At 50.8% G+C, this 21,488-nt stretch overlaps 1 protein-coding gene across 2 annotated transcripts in view; it reads left to right on the plus strand.

Moving 5' to 3' along the window:
- Nucleotides 1–494: 494 nt before the first annotated feature.
- DACT3 (dishevelled binding antagonist of beta catenin 3) overlaps nt 495–21,488 on the plus strand; it is a 40,294-nt gene continuing 19,300 nt past the window's right edge. Inside the window, exon 1 of one of the 2 annotated variants that reach the window (XM_028742145.2) lies at nt 495–832. In XM_028742145.2, coding sequence (XP_028597978.2) covers nt 620–832 — 213 coding nt within the window. In that variant the 5' untranslated portion in view covers nt 495–619. Of the gene's footprint in view, nt 833–870; nt 1,032–21,488 lie in introns of those variants that run through there. The other variant, XM_077932282.1, reaches the window with a different exon arrangement.

Raw genomic sequence — 21,488 nt, forward strand, 5'->3', positions numbered from 1 at the left:
AAGGGCGTGGCTATGCAGATAAGGTGGGTTGGGCGAACCAATGGCGGACGGCTGAAACATTCCTGGGGCGGGGTTTACCATGCAGATAAGGCACCGCAGGTGAGTCAATGGCTCGGCTCCGGGGCGCGGCTATGCAGATCGCCTTCTGCCCGCCGGCCAATGGCTTGGCTCAAAGTGCAGAAACCAAGGGACCGCAGCCAATGGCTCGGCTTCAGGGCGTGGCCATCAGGTAGGCCGGGGTTTCTAACTGGGCGCGGCCAGGCTAGCGAAACTCAACCGCGGGGTCTCAAGAAGAGACCGGGCAGGAGGGGCGTGGCTTTGTAAAATAAAGCGGAGCCCGGCGAGCCAATGGCTTCTTTGGAAGGGATATTATGCAAAAAAGCCCAGCAGGGAGAGCGAGGGTTTGAATGGGAGGTTCGGCCACGGAACCCGGGGCCGCCCAATGGAGGGCTGCGCATGCAAATCAGCCCCGGCAGGCCGGCCAATGAGCGCTGCTATGCAGATGAGGCGGTGACAGCGCCGGAGCTGCAGCGGACCCAGCGCGCCCGGGGGTCGCTTTAGCGCTGCTGCGCTTGGCGGAGCAGGACTCGCACCCGGCGCCGCGCTCCACCGGAGGAGGATGATCCGGGCGTTCTCCTTCCCCGCCAGCCCGGAGCGGAGCCGGCTCCGCGGCTGGCTGGAGGGCACCTTGGCCGGCTTGTGCGAGCTCCATCTGCTCCGCGAGCGCCAGGAGCGCCGGGTCCGGCAGGCGCTGCGCCTGGCCGCCGAGTCCCCGAGCAAGCAGGGCGATGGCGAGGCTGGAGGCGGCGACGCGGCTCCGGAGGACCAGCTGGTGAGAGAGAGAAAGAGGGAGCCTCATTGTCCGCCCCGGCGGGGGCCTTTGCCGGACACCCCTGCGCGGGGATCCGGTCCGATCCTGCTCGGGGGAGGTGGTGGGTTGATCTATTCAATAGGATCGGGTGCGAAGGAGACTCGAGGCTGCATTCACGGGAGATGGCTTTGCGAGGGGAGGGGTCTTCGCGCGAGGAAAGGTCCGTACGTACCGTAGTGCTGTTGGCGGGCGTGAAAGGGTTAAAATGGGGGGGGGGGAGGGGGCGAGCCGTCGCGATTATCCCTCCCCCGCTCCTCTAGTGTGGTTTTGGGGGTGCGGGGCGCGCGCATCAAGGCTGCGATGCTGCTGCACCCGACGAGTTGCAGCGGTGTAAACGCGTGGCTGTCCTTGGGGGAAGGGTCCTTCTGCGACGTTGCTGGAGGGGAGGGGGGCCTTCTGTATCGTCTGCCTGTGTTTCTTGTCTCCCCCCCCCCCCATATCTTGCGTTGTCCACCGGAGAGCAAAGATTTATTTCATTTTTTGAGAGGGGAAAGCGGGGGCTTTAAGCCCAGCACGGCTGTAAAGGGATCGGGAGAAAAGCTGCGGTTTTATTAATGGGCTTGCGAGAAATGCCACAGGAGCGTTGCCTGTGCGCCTTCGAAACCCGGGGGATCTCGCCTCGCCGTTTTTACCTCCTGGCGGTTCGTCTTGAGCAACCGATGAGTCGCCTCTCCCCTCTCCAGCCCAGCCCTTGAACTTCAAGGCAGCCACCCCACTGGCCCGTCCACCCGGGTCCTTCTGGTCGGTTACACTATTGGGGGCGGGGAGGGCAATGCTCGGACTCCTGGGTTCTCTCCCGGGGTTGGGGGCTGTGTGCGTGCGGAGCGCCGGCTAGGGAAGGCGGCGGGGAGTGGGTGTGGGTTGTTAGTGTTGACGCCCGGGAGTGGGGAGATGAAGCAGCTTTTTGGTCCGTGGACGATGGGGGGGGGGGGGAAGGGTGGAAAGGATTTTGGGTTGGGCAAACAGTGCGTTGCTCACAATATGTGCGTGCAAATCATGAGATATAGGCGGTGCGCCAGTGGAACTCACTGCCACCAGGTTTGGAACCGATCACATGCTCTGAAAGAATCCATTGTTGAACACACTGGCTTATGATTTTCTTGCACCCCTCCTTTCTCCAAGCAATTGAAGCTTCAGCTTTGCAAGGGGTGGGGGGTGGGAAGGGACTTTGAAGACCTGTGGGAAAATACTCTTATTGGTGATAGAACCTCTCTCTCCGAGAGCAGTCTAGCTCTGTGTTCCATAAGCTGCTGGCTGCTGTTGGAAGGGGGCTGCAGGCTTAGATGAGCACCACTGGTCCAATCCAGCCAGAGGATTCTTGGCTTCTGCTGCCAAATCTGAAAGTCTATTTACAGTGTGTGCAGTTTAAGAAGGAGTGAGACGGAAGACTGCTAATCTCAGTAAGCCAATGTTAGCTCCGGCCTCGCAACCTTGCCCTTCTGAACCGAGGGATTTGGGAAGTTACCTGTTGAATCCCACACGCCCACAGTTTCGGATGTATCTGCATTCTACATTTATACGGACTTCATATCAGCTTTTTACCCAAAGCACCCTGGGAATTATAGTTTACTAGGAGGTGCCAAGGAATTCCCTGTACTCGTCAGCCATCCATGCCCATTGCAGACCCACAAAATCCTGGGTTTCCCTGGGGATAGGTAAAGGAAAAGGGGCCCCTGACCATTAGGTCCAGTCGTGGCCGACTCTGGGGTTGCGGTGCTCATCTCGCTTTATTGGCCGAGGGAGCCGGCATACAGCTTCCGGGTCATGTGGCCAGCATGACTAAGCCACTTCTGGCGAATCAGAGCAGCGCACGGAAACGCCGTTTACCTTCCCGCCAGAGTGGTACCTATTTATCTACTTGCACTTTGACGTGCTTTCGAACTGCTAAGCTGGCAGGAGCAGGGACTGAACAACATGAGCTCACCCCATCACTGGAATTCGAACCATGACCTTCTGATCGGCAAGTCCTAGGCTCTGAGGTTCAACCCACAGCGCCACCCGCGTCCCTGGGGATACAGCATTGCTATTAAAGCTGCATAAACCATAGAGCCTAGGACTTGCCGATCAGAAGGTCGGCGGTTCGAATCCCCGCGACAGGGTGAGCTCCAGTTGCTTGGTCCCAGCTCCTGCCAGCTTAGCAGTTCGAAAGCACGTCAAAGTGCAAGTAGATAAATAGGTACTGCTCGTTTCCGTAAACGTCGTTTCCGTGCGCTGCTCTGGTTCGCCAGAAGCGGCTTAGTCATGCTGGCCACATGACCCGGAAGCTGTCTGCGGACAAACGCCGGTTCCCTCGGCCAATAAAGCAAGATGAGCGCTGCAACCCCAGCGCTGGACCTAATGGCCAGGGGTCCCTTTACCTTTACCTTTAATTGTGCTGTAGGACTATATAATGGCGTTTCCGTGTGCGGCTCTGGCTCGCCAGAGCAGCGATGTCACGCTGGCCACGTGACCCGGAAGTGTCTCCGGACAGCGCTGGCCCCCGGCCTCTTGAGTGAGATGGGCGCACAACCCTAGAGTCTGTCAAGACTGGCCCGTACGGGCAGGGGTACCTTTACCTTTTTAGGACTATATAATAATTAATAATAATAATAATAATAATAATAATAATTTATTATTTATACCCCGCCCATCTGGCTGGGCCTCCCCAGCCACTCTGGGCGGCTTCCATAGAAACCAAAAATACAGTAAAATATCACATGTTAAAAACTTCCCTGAACAGGGCTGCCTTGAGATGTCTTCTTAATGTCAGGTAGTTGTTTATCGCTTTGACATCTGCTGGAAGGGCATTCCACAGGGCGGGCGCCACTACCGAGAAGGCCCTCTGCCTGGTTCCCTGTAGCTTTGCTTCTCGCAATGAGGGAACCACCAGAAGGCCCTTGGCGCTGGACCTCAGCGTCCAGGGAAACTCTTAACCAGCCTTCCCAACCTGGTGTCTTCCAGCAGTTTTGCACTACAATTCCCATCATCCCCAATGATGGTTAAACTATGGAACTTCTGCAAGGAGGCAACAATGGGCACTATCCTGGATGTCTTCAAAAGAAGATTAGAGAAACTCCTGCAGGAGAATCAGGCTACTAGTTGCGATAGTTATGCTCTGCCCTCCACATCTGAAGGCAGAAATGCCTCTGAATGGCAATTGCTGGAAACCACAGAAGGGGGGAGGGGGCTCTCGTGCCCAAATCCTGCTTGCGAATTTCCCTTTGAGGTTGGCCACTGTAAGAACTGGATGATGGACTAGAGAGACCATTGACCTGGTCTTAAATTCTTCTGGGAAGGCTGTCTTTAATGCTGCCTCCTATCAGTTCTGTTGTTGTTTAGTCGTTTAGTCGTGTCCAACTCTTGGTGACCCCCTGGACCAGAGCACGCCAGGCACTCCTGTCTTCCACTGCCTCCCGCGGTTTGGTCAAACTCATGCTGATAGCTTCAAGAACACTGTCCCACCATCTCGTCCCCTGTCGTCTTTGAAAACTGGAACAGGAGAACTGCAACGATTGCAGTTCTTAATGGGATTAAGAAGGAGAGCGTGTGGGGCAGCTCATGGGTGAGGGGGAATTAAATGAGCGTACAAGGGGTTCACAAACCAGGCCCCCAGTTACTGGCCATACTTGGGGAAAGGAACTTAAAAGCGGGGCTCCGCGTGAAACCATTGAATTTCAGTTCAACTCTCTTCACTGGGGTCTGAATCGAGACAACGGTTTCCTTTCCTATTGCAGAGGTTGAAGTCAGCACTGTCAAGTTGATTGTTTATTATTATTATTATTATTATTAATTAGATTTATATGCCACCCATTATAAAAAAAATCTCAGGGCAGTGTGCAACATTGAAAACATATTTTACAGAGCATAATAATAATAATAACATAAAACAAAGCACAGTAATAAAAAAATCATAATAACAGCTGTCCACCTGACCATAGATGATTTAATGGCTGAAGGCCAGGGTAAAGAGGAAACGTTTTGCCTGGCGCTTATAGACATGTAATTATGGCACCAGGTGAGCCTCTCTGGGGAGAACATTCCGCAAAACGGGGAGCCACCACAGAGAAGGCCCGTTCTCTTGCTACCACCCTCCAAACCTTTTGGGCAGGAGAGACACAGAGAAAGGTCTCAGATGACAAGCGCAGGGTGTTTTAACACCTATGAGCTTGTCATCTGAGCTATGAGCATCCCTGTGGTGAAGTGGTGAGAGTGTCAGACTAGGGTCTTGGGTTCAAATCCCCGCTCAGCTGTAAAGCTCACTAGGCCAGTCACTGCCTCTCAATCTAGCCTAGCTCACAGGGTTGTTGTGGAGATTGCATGAGGTGGTGTAGATTCATGTACGCCACCTTGAGCACCTTGCAGGATAAGGTGGGGGTGTGAATGCGATAAATAAAGTACAATCTCACTCCAAACGGAACATTATCGTTTCCAAATGCATCCAGTAACTTGCTGGTTGTTGTTGTTTGGTATCTGTCTGTCTTCGGAGACAATGGAGGAGTTTGCCTTTGGGGGTGAAGTCAAACCGTTGGAGAATCACAGCGCCTGCTGTGGCTGTAGAGACCGATACAGGAGAGACATGTTTTGTTGCAGCTGGGGCAGAAGAAGGCGTCCGGTTGTGCTGCTGCAGATGCACCATTTTTACTTAGAAAGCCTGGCTTGTTTGGGGTGTGAGGGGGTAAAGAGATTGCTGAGGACACCATCCCCAGTATCCTGGGTGGAGACTCAAAAGGGGAAGAGATTGGGGGTAGAAAAAGAGAACTGCCATTGGTTCTCCCCTCTCCGTGGTAAGTAAATGCTTATTTCATTGGGGGTAAAGTTCCTAAATCTTTCACTGCCTGTGGTTGAAATGGCAGCTATTTGGTGATTAAGCATGAAATATTAATGCCGGAGGAGAATTCTGTCTTATTTAAAATAAAAATATATATCAATGCAGCTCCAAGTTAGAACTGTGGTAGATGCATAGCCCACAGAGGTCTAGCATGAGTGCGTGATGGGAATAAAGTATGCATGCACTGATTTATCAGCGCATAATCACTGTGGGTTAAACCATAGGGCCTAGGACTTGCCAATCAGAAGGTCGGCGGTTCGAATCCCTGCGACGGGCTGAGCTCCTGTTGCTCGGTTCCTGCTCCTGCCAACCTAGCAGTTCGAAAGCACGTCAAAGTGCAAGTAGATAAATAGGTACCGCTCCGGCGGGAAGGTAAACGGCGTTTCCGTGCGCTGCTCTGGTTCGCCAGAAGCGGCTTAGTCATGCTGGCCACATGACCCGGAAGCTGTATGCCGGCTCCCTTGGCCAATAAAGCGAGATGAGCGCCGCAACCCCAGAGTCGGTCATGACTGGACCTAATGGTCAGGGGTCCCTTTACCTTAATTCTGGTTGCAAACTTGGGGTTTCTGCAGGGAAACTGCTTATGGACCCTGCATCCTGATTGGTTTGCTCGGAGGTCATACTCAAGTCCTCTCTTTGCTGATCTGTTTGCCGGGAGGTTGTACGCCAAAGAACTTCCATCCTGATTTGTTGTGGGGAAGTTCTATGACTTCCAGCTAATCAGTTGCTAGTCCACACTTTGTATTGCCTTCCCTGTCACTTTCCTAACTGCAAAAACTCCTCTTTGTTGCGACACAACACTTTAACCCACCTCAGCTGCACAAACCTACATTTCCAGCATGGGACTGCAAAATGGCGACAGTCTGGGGGTGATTTGGTTTATTTTCTTCTTCGGAGAGGTGTTTGCATATACGCCAGAGTCCTGGGGAGTAGTTGATGAAGGAAGGTGTCCCCAGCACTTACCGTATTTTTTGCTCTAAAAGACACACTTTTTCCCTTCTAAAAAGTAAGGGGAAATGTGTGTGCGTCTTATGGAGCGAATGGAGGCTGATCAGCTATCCCAGAAGCCAGAACAGCAAGAGGGATTGCTGCTTTCACTGCGCAGCGATCCCTCTTGCTGTTCTGGCTTCTGGGATTCAGAATATTTTTTTTCATGTTTTCCTCCTCCAAAAACTAGGTGCGTCTTATGGTCTGGTGCGTCTTATAGAGCAAAAAATACGCTGACTTGTAAACAGAGGCTAAGGGGCTCAAAGAAATACATATCTTGTTTAAATATATATAAAAATAATAAAAAAAATGTCCAGTAGCACCCTAGAGACCAACAAAGTTTGTTCTTGGTATAAGCTTTCGTGTGCATGCACACTTCTCCAGATGCCTCAGATACTTTAGATATCTTGTTTATTTATCCTTGCTCCTGAAAGCCAGTCTTCTAGTTCAGAGGTGGGGAACCAGACATTGCTGAACTACAACTCCAGTAATCCCTGGGAAGCGCGGCCGATGGCCAGAGCTGAAGGGAGTTGTAGTTTGGCAAAATCTGGAGGCTCAAAGCTTCCTCCCACCTGCTCTTGTTCTTTCACCCACAGATGACCACAGAAGCCCCTCATCCCTGCCCATTCAATCTTTTAAGGCCCGGAATCTCCTTTAGACAAACATACATGCTTCCTTCTTTTCCCATACAGTAGGTGCTGTTGTCGATGCGGGTGGCACTGTGGGTTAAACCACAGAGCCTAGGACTTGCCGATCAGAAGGTCAGCAGTTCGAATGGGGTGAGCTCCCGTTGCTCGGTCCCTGCTCCTGCCAACCTAGCAGTTCAAAAGGACATCAAGTGCAAGTAGATAAATAGGTACCGCTCCAGCGGGAAGATAAACGGCGTTTCCGTGCGCTGCTCTGGTTTGCCAGAAGCGGCTTAGTCATGCTGGCCACATGACCCGGAAGCTGTACGCCGGCTCCCTCGGCAAGTAAAGCGAGATGAGCGCCGCAACCCCAGAGTCAGCCACGACTGGACCTAATGGTCAGGGGTCCCTTTACCTTTACCTAGGTGCTGTTGTCAGTATCTGGCTGTCCACTGTAAGAGCAGAATGCTTTGCGAGATGGTTTGTGACCTGATCCCAGCAGCTATGTTATTCTGCTGTTCTTACGGGGCAGAATTAAAACGTACCCTTGAAGCTTTTGTATTGACCGTGTTTGATGGGCAGGAATAGAAGAGCCTAGAAACCTCCTATTTCCCCAAATCTTAAGGCGTAGCAGAGCTGGCTGCTGGAGGGTCTCAGAGCAGGGACCAGCAAACTTTTTCAGCAGGGGGCCAGTCCACTGTCCCTCAAACCTTGTGGGGGGCTGGACTATATTTTGAAAAAAAATAATGAACGAATTCCTATGCCCCACAAATAACCCAGAGATGCATTTTAAATAAAAGGACACCTTCTACTCATGTAAAAACATGCTGATTCTTGGACCATCTGTGGGCTGGATTGAGAAGGTGATTGGGCCGGATCCAGCCCCCGGGCCTTAGTTTGCCTACCCATGGTCTAGAGCCAAGATGCCCAAACTTTGCTGGGTTACAGCCTCCTTGATTGCATAAACTCATCCCAAATACCTGCTCCCCTAGCATTATTCAGAACAGCAATATGCACGGCAGACCAAGAAAGGTAGTAACACAATAAATTTAAAGCGGTAACAACATGCCAGTCAGCTGCCCTGGGAAAAAAGGGACGTCCTGTTTCTTCTGGCAAGAGGATAGCAGCAAAGATGGTGCCCCCGAAAAGGACTTTGGGTGGGGGGCAGTGATCTTAAGTGGCTCCCCAAAGCACGCATTTTGGGGCGCTGTGCCTGAAAAGTGCTTGTGGGGGGCGCAATCTCATGTGGGTTACATGAGTCATGCGGGATTGTGGACCCAGGAGATGGCATCCCAGATTTGGGCTGCCTGGTTTTGGAATGTATGTAACAGTGAATTGCACATTTATTCATTGTCCAGTGGAAGCAATTCGGTTTAATTAACTCGACAAGGCCCCTTTGCCCCTTAGCACCCACCTAAGGAATCCCCTCCCAGAGGGGCAGTACCCCCCACTTTGGGAACCGCTGGTCTAGAGAGTGGTCTTTCTGACCATTAGGTCCAGTCGTGGCCGACTCTGGGGTTGCGGCGCTCATCTCACTTTACTGGCCGAGGGAGCTGGCGTACAGCTTCTGGATCATGTGGCCAGCATGACTAAGCCGCTTCTGGCGAACCAGAGCAGCGCACGGAAACGCCGTTTACCTTCCCGCTGGAGCGGTACCTATTGATCTACTTGCACTTTGAGGTGCTTTGGAACTGCTAGGTTGGCAGGAGCAGGGACCGAGCAATGGGAGCTCACCCCGTGGCGGGGATTCGAACCGCCAACCTTCTGATCGGCAAGTCCTAAGCTCTGTGGTTGAACCCACAGCGCCACCCGCGCCCCATGGTTGTTAAGTTAGAAGGCAGGTAAACTGGGGCTAAGAGCAGAGGCTGGTGGGGCAGGGCCCCATTTTCTTTAATGGACCAGTCCCTTCTGGGAATAACCTTGTTTTCATGCAGAAACAGCCTTAAGATTTTATCACCACTGCAAAAACAGTCGTCGCCAACCTGGTGCCCGCCAGATGTTTTGGATCGCAACTCCCAGCCATGCCAGCTACGGATGCTGGGCGCTAGGTTGGCAATGGCTGAGGCAGAACCACAAATAATCTTAGAGCGCCTTAAAGACCAGCCCATCCATCATTTTGTGGACCAGAGTCTAACCCATCCGATGCACAAAGCAGATATTCTAGCTGGTGTCTTGTTGTGTTTTTAATTAGGGTCCCGAGATGATGAGGGTTTTTTTTATTATTATTAATCCGTTGTTCCTGCGGTGCTTTATTGTACTGCTTTATGGATGTTCCTGATTGTATTTGAAAAAACGCGTGGTACTCAGGCAGGGAGAGAGAGAGAAATATATCACAGAAACGCTGGGTGGATGGGTTTTATTGCACATTTATAATCAAAATGAAAACAAAGGATATGATGCTAATTTAAAAAGAATGGCGTTGTGGAGCATTCCTTTACCAGTGTTTAGCTTGCAAGCCATTCTCGCTTGCCTTGGGCTGTTCAGACATTTGGGAAATATCTATACCAAAATTAAGGTGTTTCAGCTGTGGAACAGGTCAGTCCCAAGAGCAATGAGAGGCAAGCGCTTGACCAAACCTCAGATTTAGGGGGCGCAGGTGGTGCTGTGGATTAAACCACAGAGCCTAGGGCTTGCCGATCAGAAGGTTGGTTCGCCAGAAGCAGCTTAGTCATGCTGGCCACATGACCCGGAAGCTGTACGCCGGCTCTCTCGGCCTATAGAGCGAGATGAGCGCTGCAACCCCAGAGTCGGTCACGACTGGACCTAATGGTCAGGGGTCCTTTAACTTAACAACCAGTCCAGGGGGTGGCGCTGGCAGCCAGCTTCCCCCTTTAGTCTCCTTCTGTGTTGCCCTTGCAGGACTCTGCAGGGAGAAGCATAGGAACAAAGCTTCTGCCAGCCGTTGGCTCTGGCGCCACCTGCTGTTGGGCTCCCGACCTTTTGCCCTATTACTCCAGTGAACACCAGCCCTCTGGTTCGGCGAATCTCCCAGTTCCTAAAATAAGACTGATGGGGGCAGCCTTAACGCTCCTGTTATGCTCTGCATCCCACACACTCACATTGCCGGTTTGGGAAGCGGCGATAATGTGACGCTGGCCGCAATCCATAGTTATCTTGTTGTTTCGATGTTCTTCCCTCCAAACCAGCTTTGGTCCTAATTGAGAATGACCTGGCTGCATTTGAAGCCGGTAATGTGTACACAGGGACGCGGGTGGCGCTGTGGGTTAAACCACAGAGCCTAGGGCTTGCAAATCAGAAGGTCGGCGGTTCGAATCCCCACGACGGGGTGAGCTCCCGTTGCTCGGTCTCTGCTCCTGCCAACCTAGCAGTTCAAAAGCACCTCAAAGTGCAAGTAGATAAATAGGTACCACTCTGGCGGGAAGGTAAACGGCGTTTCCATGCACAACTCTGGTTCGCCAGAAGCGGCTTAGCCATGCTGGCCACATGACCCGGAAGCTGTATGTCGGCTCCCTCAGCCAGTAAAGCGAGATGAGCGCTTTGACACCCCTCTCCAAACCCTGCCCACCTGCCCTGTACTCCTTCCAGGTGTGCTTTCACCCCCCCTCCCGGAAGTTGCGCTGTTGGTGAGCATTCCGTTGAAGGCACCCCGTACGGTGAGAATGTCCGTGATGACCTCACATGACAAAAGCTTGACCAATGGCGGGTCAACAGGTCACAGAAGCCACTTGCTGATTTGTGCATAAGGATCACGGTATTTAACTAGAAATCCATTGTCCGTGCACAAAGAAGGCCTGTATTCTTGGTCCGCTGACTAGCGTTAAATTCAAGCAGTGCTTTCGAAAAAGTCACGCGGCTTCTCCTCTTGGCTGGTTCTGGTACAATCGCCTCCCTCCTGCTCCTTTCCTTTATGGCAGGAGAGAAACCGCGCCCTTGTCAGAGTTTCTGAAGCATAGAGGAGCTTGGCTGGATCCGGCCAGTTGCCCATTCAGTCCAGTATCCTGGTCTCTCGGCGGCCAGCCCACAAGCCGGTTCTGCAAATAACAGCCACTTTTCGACCCACAGCAACTGCTCTTCAGACAGTGGAGACAGAATCACAGACCTGTCGAGTTGGGTCTAATAATAATAATAATAATAATAATAATAATAATAATAATAATAATAATAATTTTTATTTATACCCCACCCTCCCCAGCCAAGGCCGGGCTCAGGGCGGCTAACAAGCAATAATAAAAACAAGTTGAATGAATACAACTGAAAAACAAGATTAAAATACAACATTGAAATATTGAAACATTAAAATAGTAAAATATTAAAATGCAGCCAAGGAACCCCCACGGACCTGAAGCAGCCATGGCCTCAAGCTCAGCACAGATCTGAGTGATTTTGCCCTCCAGAGTGATTTGTACATCTCTCACAGAGGGTTGCTGAGTGTCCGTTGTCAGTGATACATTAGTCTAGTCCAGCTGATTTACAGTGTGGGCAGCTCAACTGGGGATGCGGTAAAGGTAAAGGACCCCTGGACGGTTAAGTCCAGTCAAAGGCGACTGTGGGGTTGCGGCGCTCATCTCACTTTCAAGCCGAGGGAGCCGGTGTTTGTCCCCAGACAGCTTTCCGGGTCACGTGGCCAGCATGAATAAACCACTTCTGGCACAACGGAACACCGTGACGGAAACCAGAGCGCACGGAAACGCCATTTACCTTCCCGCCACAGCAGTACCTATTTATCTACTTGCACTGGTGTGCTTTCGAACTGCTAGGTTGGCAGGAGCTGGGACAGAGCAACAGAAACTCATCCTATACTGGGGATTCGAACCGCCGACCTTCTGATCGGCAAGCCCAAGAGGCTCAGTGGTTTAGACCAAGCAGCAGAGGCTGAGAGAGAGAATCTCTTTGCTGCTGTCCCTTCTGCCACATGGCAGGGAAGGCTGAGCCCTCGCTCCTCTGTTGGGTCAATGCGCAATGGGTGCCACTTGCGCTCTAACGGACTCCAGCTGGTTTCACTGCCCAGAGCCCCCTCAGAAAACCAAGGAGCCTCCCAGATTCCGTTTGCTCAGAGAGAAGAGTGATCCATTTTGTAAACTGCTTTGAGATTTTTTCCTTTAAAATATAAAGCAGTGTAGAAATGATGGTGACAACCACATCCCATAGCGAAATGGGGGCCTTGACAGGAGCAGCAGCCATGCTACCTGGAAAATTCTCATCCCTGAACACCTAATAATAATAAATAATAATAATTTATTATTTATACCCCGCCCATCTGGCTGGGTTTCCCCAGCCACTCTGGGCGGCTTCCAACTGAATATTAAAAACAATACAGCATCAGACCTTAAAAACTTCCTTAAACAGGGCCGCTTTTAGTTGTCTTTTAAAAGTAAAATAGTTGTTTATTGCCTTGACATCTGGTGGGAGGGCGTTCCACAGGGCAGGCGTCACTACCGAGAAGGCCCTCTGCCTGGTTCCCTGTAACCTCACTTCTTGCAGTGAGGGAACCGCCAGAAGGCCCTCAGCGCTGGACCTCAGTGTCCGGGCTGAACGATGGAGGTGGAGACGCTCCTTCAGGTATACTGGACTGAGGCCATTTAGGGCTTTAAAGGTCAGCACCAACACTTTGAATTGGGCTTGGAAACGTACTGGGAGCCAATGAAGATATTTTAGGACCAGCGTTATATGGTCCCGTTGGCCACTCCCAGTCACCAGTCTAGCTGCCGCATTCTGGATTAATTGCAGTTTCCGAGTCACCTTCTAAGGTAGCCCCAAGTAGAGCGCATTGCAGTAGTCCACCTCCACTTTTGACAAAGTTTCCAGTTTCCAAAAACAGCAGCTGGTGGGGGGCTGTCACAAAAAAAGTCAACATTCTCAGACCCCCCCCTTCCCTTTCTGGAAATTTTTTGATCCCTGCTTCCATGCCAACCCTCTCCTTGTTTTGACATTCCAGACCTCCCTGCCTTCACAGACTTGCTGAGTCAGACCCTGGTGCAGTCGACGGAGCTGAGTCATCTTTTTGGATTGGCCAGGTCTCCTGCATTTTCTTGCCTCGGAGACTGGTGTGTTTGTGTGTGTCAGAGGGGTCATCTGTCTTTACCCTTCCGCCATATTGATGTCCTCGCCTTCCCCAGTCTGGCTCTGAGCTTGGCTGGGGGTTGATAGCACGCAAGAGCACAGCGATACCTCTGGTTAAGAACTTAATTCGTTCTGGAGGTCAGTTCTTAACCTGAAACTGTTCTTAACCTGAAGCACCACTTTAGCTAATGGGGCCTCCTGCTGCTGCCGCGCCGCCACCACACAATTTCTGTTCTCATCCTGAAGCAAAGTTCTTAACCCGAGGTATTATTCCTGGGTTAGCAAAGTCTGTAACCTGAAGCGTCTGTAACCTGAAGCGTCTGTAACCCGAGGAACCACTCTACAGCTCCACAGCATGCATCACAAAGGCTTTAGAAATATCCACTTTTGGAATCTGGATTGGAAACATCTCGTGGTTGGAGGTGGGGAAAAGGTTGCTTTCTTTTGTTGTTGCTGCTGTGCCATAGAGTAGAATAGAATAGAATAGGAGAGTTGGGAGGGACACCTGGGGGCCATCTAGTCCAACCCCTTGCGACACACATGTTTAACTTTGCACTGTGCAAAGAAATCCTTTTCCTTTATCTGCCCTGAATCTTCCAACGTTCAGCTTCCTTGAAGGCGCACGATTTCTAGTGTTATGAAGAGAGAGGAAGAAAAACCTCCCTCCATCCGATTTTCACCATGCCAGGCATGCTTTTATAAACTTGTCTCCTCTGACTTGCTTTTTCTCTAATAATAATAATAATAATAATAATAATATATATTTTTTTCATTTATATCCCACCCTCCCCAGCCGAAGCCAGGCTCAGAGCGGCTAACAACAAGAAAAGGAACACAGCATTCTAAAATCAATTCATTTTAAAATCAATTCAAAATCAAATTAATGGCAACCATTGGGCTAGAGTTCTGTGAGGATTACCAAAGGAGGGAGTCAGACTGTGCCTTGGCCAAAGGCCTGGTGGAACAGCTCTGTCTTGCAGGCCCTGCGGAAAGATGTCAAGTCCCGCAGGGCCCTAGTCTCTTGTGACACAGCGTTCCACCAGATCGGGGCCACGGCCAAAAAAGCCCTGGCTCTGGTTGAGGCCAGCCTAACCTCCCTGGGGCCCGGGACCTCCAGGATGTTTTTGTTTGAAGACCGTAACGTCCTCCGTGGGACATACCAGGAGAGGCGGTCCCGTAGGTACGAGGGTCCTAGTCCGTATAGGGCTTTAACGGTTAAAACCAGCCCCTTAAACCTGATCCTGTACTCCACCGGGAGCTAGTGCAGCTGGTATAGCACCGGGTGAACGTGATCCTGCAGTGAGGACCCCGTAAGGAGTCTCGCCGCGGCATTCTGCACCCGCTGGAGTTTCTGGGTCAGTCTCAAGGGCAGCCCCACGTAGAGTATTGAGTGTGTCCCTTCACCTTTCCGGGCTATTTCAATACAGTCCGGTCACATGTGGACAGGAATGGTGGGTGAACAATAGGCCCGGCCGAGAAGATGACTAGACCAGCAGGAAGGTCAGGCAAACACCATAAAACGCTTGAAGCTTTGCTCTAATGGAGGGTGGGGTGGGCGAATTACTGAAACTCAGAACGGTGCGAGGAGCCGGGTAAATACTAAAAAATATGGCAGGTATGTTGACGACAGGAGAGATAAAGGGGGGAGGAAGAGGTGTCATGGGGCAAGGAGGGGCATTGTGGCGGTTTATGGTGGGACAATGTAATTCGGGTAAAGATTGACGGAGGGGAGGAGGATCTTTGGAGAGCACAGAGGGCAGGAGATTTGTTCAGCAAAGGCTGTGCAGCCACCCTCGCTCAAATGTTCTTCCATCATTTATTTCCTCCTTGCCACTTCCAGGGCTCTCATGCGGGCTCCTGGGGTCAAGGAACTGGACTGTGTGCGTTTATGCCTTAATTTCCCCAACCGACAGCGTCTTCCAACCTCCAGGTATTTTGGATTGCGACTTCCCAACGCCTGGAGCGCTTGCGAGCACAGCTCTAGGAGATTATTCCTTCTGGACGTGTTTATCTAAAGGAGCAAAGACCTGTGTGGGGCGCTGGATCATAGCTGTCAACCGTCCCTTATTTGGCGGGAAAGTCCCTTATCCCAGCGCCGTGTCCCGCTGCTGTCCCTTATTGATGATGTCCCTTAAATTTCCCGGGTTTCAAAGGAAGCAGCTCCTCTCCCTCCCTCCCTGCCGGCCAGGGAGGAGGGAGGCTCCAACTGGGTTGCTTGGCTGCGTTGCTCACCCAATAAGGAGTCTAAGAACGACTTGGGGGTGGAGCTTGCATGCCTTGTGCCGAACAAATCGGCCGCGTTGCCTGGGGACTCGCCTTTGCTCAGCGCTTCCCAGGGAAGAGCTTACGGTGGTTTTCCTTGCTGCATCCCCTTTGCCGGGTTGCTGCGCTGTGGGAACCACCGCTTGAGGCTTCGTTTGGATGCTGGCTGGGCTTACATAAACAAATTTACATCTTTTTTTCTGAATTTCTTCTCCAATTAACCCTAACAAAAATGCCTCTGGTTTTTTTACTGAAATTATATTTAAAACCCTTTTTCAACTCATTATATATTGTATCCCAGAAGGATTTCACCTTGGTACAAGTCCACCACATATGAAGGAAATTCCCCTCTTTCTCCGTGCATTTTCTAACAGTTTTTATCTTGGTTTCTATACATTTTGGCAAGTTTAGTTGGTGTAATCTACCAGCGATACACCATCTTCATTAAATTCTCTTTAAGTGACACACATGCTGTAAATTTAATTGTTTTTGTCCATAATTTTCCCCACCTTTCAAAGTCAATAAAAGGTAAAGGTACCCCTGCCCGTACGGGCCAGTCTTGACAGACTCTGGGGTTGTGCGCTCATCTCACTCTATAGGCCGGGAGCCAGCGCTGTCCGGAGACACTTCCGGGTCACGTGGCCAGCGTGACAAGCTGCATCTGGCGAGCCAGCGCAGCACACGGAACGTCGTTTACCTTCCCGCTGGTAAGCGGTCCCTATTTATCTACTTGCACCCGAAGGTGCTTTCGAACTGCTAGGTTGGCAGGCGCTGGGACCGAACGACGGGAGCGCACCCCGCCGCGGGGATTCGAACCGCCGACCTTTCGATCGGCAAGTCCTAGGCGCTGAGGCTTTAACCCACAGCGCCACCCGCGTCCCCCATCAAAGTCAATATGATGTCCCAAATCCTGGGCCCATCTAATCATAACACTTTTTACCTCTTCATCCTTTGTAGGAAAGCTGCTGTCTCTGTCTCTTTCCCCTTCTCAGAGGGAGTTGTGTCATTGTTGTCCCCCTGTCAAAACCACCTTTGCATCCTGCCTTTGCTCAGCCTAGGAAGGCTGATCTGATTTCTTCCTAATGGGCAGTCCTGGGCCGAGTCTCCGCCAGCCTCCCTCCTCCCTCCTGTCTGGATTCTTATCTTTGGATTTATTAACGGGAGACATGCATGCGACCTTGTTCTTCCAAAACTGCCTCCCTGCCAGGCGCAGCCAAGGGAAAGAAACCGGATCAGCAGATGTGGGGGGAGGCCTCAGAGACCCCCAGCCTCACTTGACCCAGGCCTCTGCATTTTGCGTCCCGCTCCCCCACTTACTGGGACGGGGCTCTTTGCTTCTTTGGTCTTCGGAAAAGTCCGAAGGAACAAGTTTCCACAGAAAGGGGTTTTTTCGTGCTCTCTCTGTGTTAACAAACCTCCATCCTCTGACATCTGCACAAGCCAGACATTGAAACAGAAATTCACTTTGTTAATCTGGGAAGAGACGTCAGGTTTTTTGCTTTCTCTCTCTCTCCCCCCCCCCTTGCAAAGGGAGACTCGCTTTGTCACCTTCAGCGTTGACAAATTGTGTGGCCTGCCCCATGGAACAAAAAAAGCAAACAAACCTTGCAAGGAAAAAAATCTAGCACGTCAGGAGGGCGTTTTTAGCCTGTCTGCTTCTGGCTCTGCTAGATTTCTATGTGCAGGGATTTGAGAGTGGCTGTTTCAACACAGTGGTACCTTGGGTCACAGATGCTTCAGGTTATAGACTCCGCTAACCCAGAAATAAGGGACGCGGGTGGCGCTGTGGGTTAAACCACAGAGCCTAGGACTTGCTGATCAGAAGGTCGGCGGTTCGAATCCCCGCGACGGGGTGAGCTCGCATTGCTCGGTCCCTGCTCCTACCAATCTAGCAGTTCGAAAGCACGCCAGTGCAAGTAGATAAATAGGCCCCGCTCCGGCGGGAAGGTAAACGGCATTTCCGTGTGCAGCCAGAAGTGGCTCAGTCATGCTGGCCAAATGACCCGGAAGCTGTACACCGGCTCCCTCAGCCAGTAAAGCGAAATGAGCGCCACAACTCCAGAGTCGGTCACGACTGCACCTAATAATCAGGGGTCCCTTTACCTTTATCTAACCCAGAAATAGTACCTCGGGTTAAGAACTTTGCTTCAGGATGAGAACAGAAATTGCACAGCAGCGGTGCGGTGGCAGCGGGAGGCCCCATTAGCTAAAGTGGTACCTCAGGTTAAGAACAGTGTCAGGTTAAGAACGAACCTCCAGAACAAATTAAGTTCTTAACCCGAGGTACCACTGTACATAGGGGAGCGTTCAGAAGTGGTCTCTTTCACCTGCAGCGGCAATTTGGGTCCGGGACTCGGCCAGCTGATTCTGTCGCACGCACAGGCCAGGCCTGTTAACTTCTCTGCAGTTTCACCCAAGGCTCTTTTCTCACAACTGGGGGGGTTGAGCAACAGGGAGGGGGTGTGGGTCAGCCACCCCCACTGTGTGTTTAGGGACAGAGCAGGGGTTTGGAACTTCAGATCGGATTTGGTGGAATTATGGAAGTTCAAACGAATCTCTCCCTCCCCTATGCATATATATAGAGGTTCAAAGTTCTGAACGTTCAGCTGGATTAGGTTTGACTTTTCAGCGATGCCATTGAAATCCCAGCCACAAAGTACTCTTGCGACTCAAAAGCTGCTCTTCGAAACCTCAATTAGTCTTATTAGTTTATTTCTATCCCCCCTCCCCCATTCCTTCAAGGAGCCCAAGGTACATGGTTCTCCTCCTCCCCATTTAATTCCCACAACAACCCTGTGAGGTAGGTTAGACTGACAGGGAGTGACTGCCTCCATCTCTGAGTGAGGATTTGAACCCTGGTCTCCCAGGTCCTGGGAAGCGGGTGGCGCTGTGGGTTAAACCACAGAGCCTAGGGCTTGCTGATCAGAAGGTCGGCGGTTCGAATCCCCGTGACAAGGTGAGCTCCCGTTGCTCGGTCCCTGCTCTTGCCAACCTAGCAGTTTGAAAGCACGTCAAAGTGCAAGTAGATAAAGAGGTACCACTCCGGCGGGAAGGTAAACGGCATTTCCGTGCCCTGCTCTGGTTCGCCAGAAGCGGCTTAGTCATGCTGGCCACATGACCGGCTCCCTCAGCCAGTAAAGCGAGATGAGCGCTGCAACCCCAGAGTCGGCCACGACTGGACCTAATGGCCCTCTACCTTACCTTTACTCCCAGGTCCTAGTCCAAGACTCTAACCACTACACCACCCTGCCTCTTGTGAACAGAGGCCTCTTGTGAACTTGTGAACTTGTTGTTAAGCATTGAAAACAGATTTTGGGTGGTGGAGAATGGCCAGGATCAGGAATAGGGAATTCTGTAAGAACTGCAGTCCGTGTGTTTACTCTGAAGCCCGTTCCACTGAGTTCAATCATGCTTACTCCCAGGTAAGCAGGCACCGAATTCCAATCTCTGCTGGCTCTCAAAAATATGCAAAGCTCTAATTGCAAACCCCTCTAATTATATTGCTCACAGCTGACGGATCTTGTTGCTTTCCAGAAAGAGAGAAGCGCTTTGCAAGCGTTTGGCAATTATATTTAAATCTTCCTCCTCTCTTGTCCTAAAGGCACAGCCTCCGTTGCAAAAAAAATAAATAAAGCCAAGACAGCACGCGTGACAGGAATGCCGTGCTAAAAATACGAGATCTGAAGCCTTTATCAATGTGTAAAATCATAACCATTTGCAAAAGGCTCAGATCAGCCCAATTCTCTGTGTTGTTACCCTGAAGGAACTGACTTGTTCATGTCATCAGCTCCCCCCACCCCTTTCCTTTCCCCCACTAAACTGCCTTACCCACAAGAACTCGTGATTGGAAACAAGCAGAAATGAGAAGATTACTATATGGGAGTCATGCATTCTGTATACATGCATTAGAAATTTCCAGTTGTGCAAGCCAGTCATGAACGGTGGTGGTGGAACGGTATAAAGGATATCTGTTTGCTGAAAGCTCTGCTCTACTGATAAAAATGTAGAAGTTTCTGCATTCATTTAGATAATCATCAGAAATCTCTTTATGGTTCTGCGCAGGTTCGAAAGCTGGATTTGCAAGACGCTGCTAGGAAAATGCATTTTGCTGTTTTATTTATTTATCATGTTTCTATCCCACTTTTTTTGGGCCCAGTGAACTGGGTGGCCAAGTGGGGAATTCGAATCTTGCTCTCCCAGGTCTTAGTCTGACACTCCAGCCACGACAGCGCACTGGCATAGATTGCCTCTGTTTGCCCCAGTGGCCTTCACAGCCAAATTCATTCCCAGGGAATGAATGTATGTTTTCCCAGCCTGCTTTAAGAAGATACTGTCTTTTGGGTATCGCTGCTGCTCTCTGTAAAATGTCCAATCTGTTCTATAGTGATTTGTTCCTCTCACGACAAAACCCAACCTTTTCCATCCTGGGTGATATATGGAGAGAACCGTCCCTACCATTAGGCAAAGGGAGGTGGTTGCCTCAGGCTGCTGTTTCTAGGGGGTCAACAGCAGCAGACCCCTGGCTGTTCCTCCCTGGGCCATTTCTCCTTTGTTGGAGGGCAGATCTTGTACACTAGGGGTGGTGGAGGAAGCTGAGTGGAACTGCCTGTCCAGTCAACTTCTGCACATGGAATAAGGAGGGGAGGAGCATCACCTTGTCCTTTGCCTCAGGCAGCAAAATCTCTTGGGCCGGCCCTGATATTTGGCAGTGGGCACAAAGCTGAAATCCAATCCAAGTTATGCCATTCCTGAATTGGCAACCCTAGGGCAACAGTGCGGGTCAGTGGTAGAGGCCTATGCCCTTTTAAAATGTGGGGTTTTGGGGGGAGGTTATTGCATTGTTGTTTTTATTTTGATTCAGTTGTGACGGCTTATGGTTTTTAGCAATAAAGATTTCATTCATTCATGATTTTGATTATATAGTGGTACTTTTGGATGCGAACGGGATCCGTTCCGGAGCCCCATTCACATCCTGAAGCGAACGTAAGACGTGACTGCGCGTCTGTGCATGCGGGGGTCGTGTTTCGCTGCTTCCGCGCATGTGCATGTGCATGACATCATTTTGAGCGTCTGCACATGCGCAAGCAGCGAAACCCAGAAGTAATGCGCTCCATTACTTCCGGGTCGCCGCAGAGCGCAACCCAGAAATATTTAAGCTGGAGCGTATTCATCCCGAGGTATGATGGTATATTTTGTGGTTTTACATTTTGATTTTGTTCTGTGAACCACCCTGAGACCTCCGGGTATAGGGTGGTATATAATTAATATAATATAATATAATATAATATAATATAATATAATATAATATAATATAATAATATGCTGTATTTTTCGCTCTATAAGACGCACCAGAGCACAAGACGCACCTAGTTTTTGGAGGAGGAAAACAAGAAAAAAATATTCTGAATCTCAGAAACCAGAACAGCAAGAGGGATTGCTGCTTTCACTTCGCAGTGAAAGCAGCAATCCCTCTGGCTGTTCTGGCTTCTGGGATAGCTGCGGAGCCTGCATTCGCTTCATAAGACGCACACACATTTCCCCTTACTTTTTAGGAGGGAAAAAGTGAGTCTTATAGAGCAAAAAATAAGGTAATATAATATAATTAGTGTGTGCTCTGCATGCAGAGGGTCTTTGGACGAATCCCCTGTTAAAAGGGATGTTGTCAGACCCGGCAAAGACTTTGGGAAAACAGGGACATCCTAAAGAAAAGCGGGACATTCCAGGATCGAATCAGAAGCCGGGACGGCTTCTGTAAATCCAGGGCTGTCCCTGGAAAATAGGGGCACTTGGAGGGTCTGGTGTGTAAGAGAGAGGGCAGCTTCAGGTGTGGTCTCTGCGATGCCTTTGCCCTGGGCACATATCCAAGTGCGCAACCTTAATCTGTGTTTCCGGCACATGTTTTTGAACTCTCACC

The sequence above is a fragment of the Podarcis muralis genome, chromosome 7 (assembly GCF_964188315.1).
Source record: "Podarcis muralis chromosome 7, rPodMur119.hap1.1, whole genome shotgun sequence".
In the NCBI taxonomy this organism is placed as follows: Eukaryota; Metazoa; Chordata; class Lepidosauria; order Squamata; family Lacertidae; genus Podarcis; species Podarcis muralis.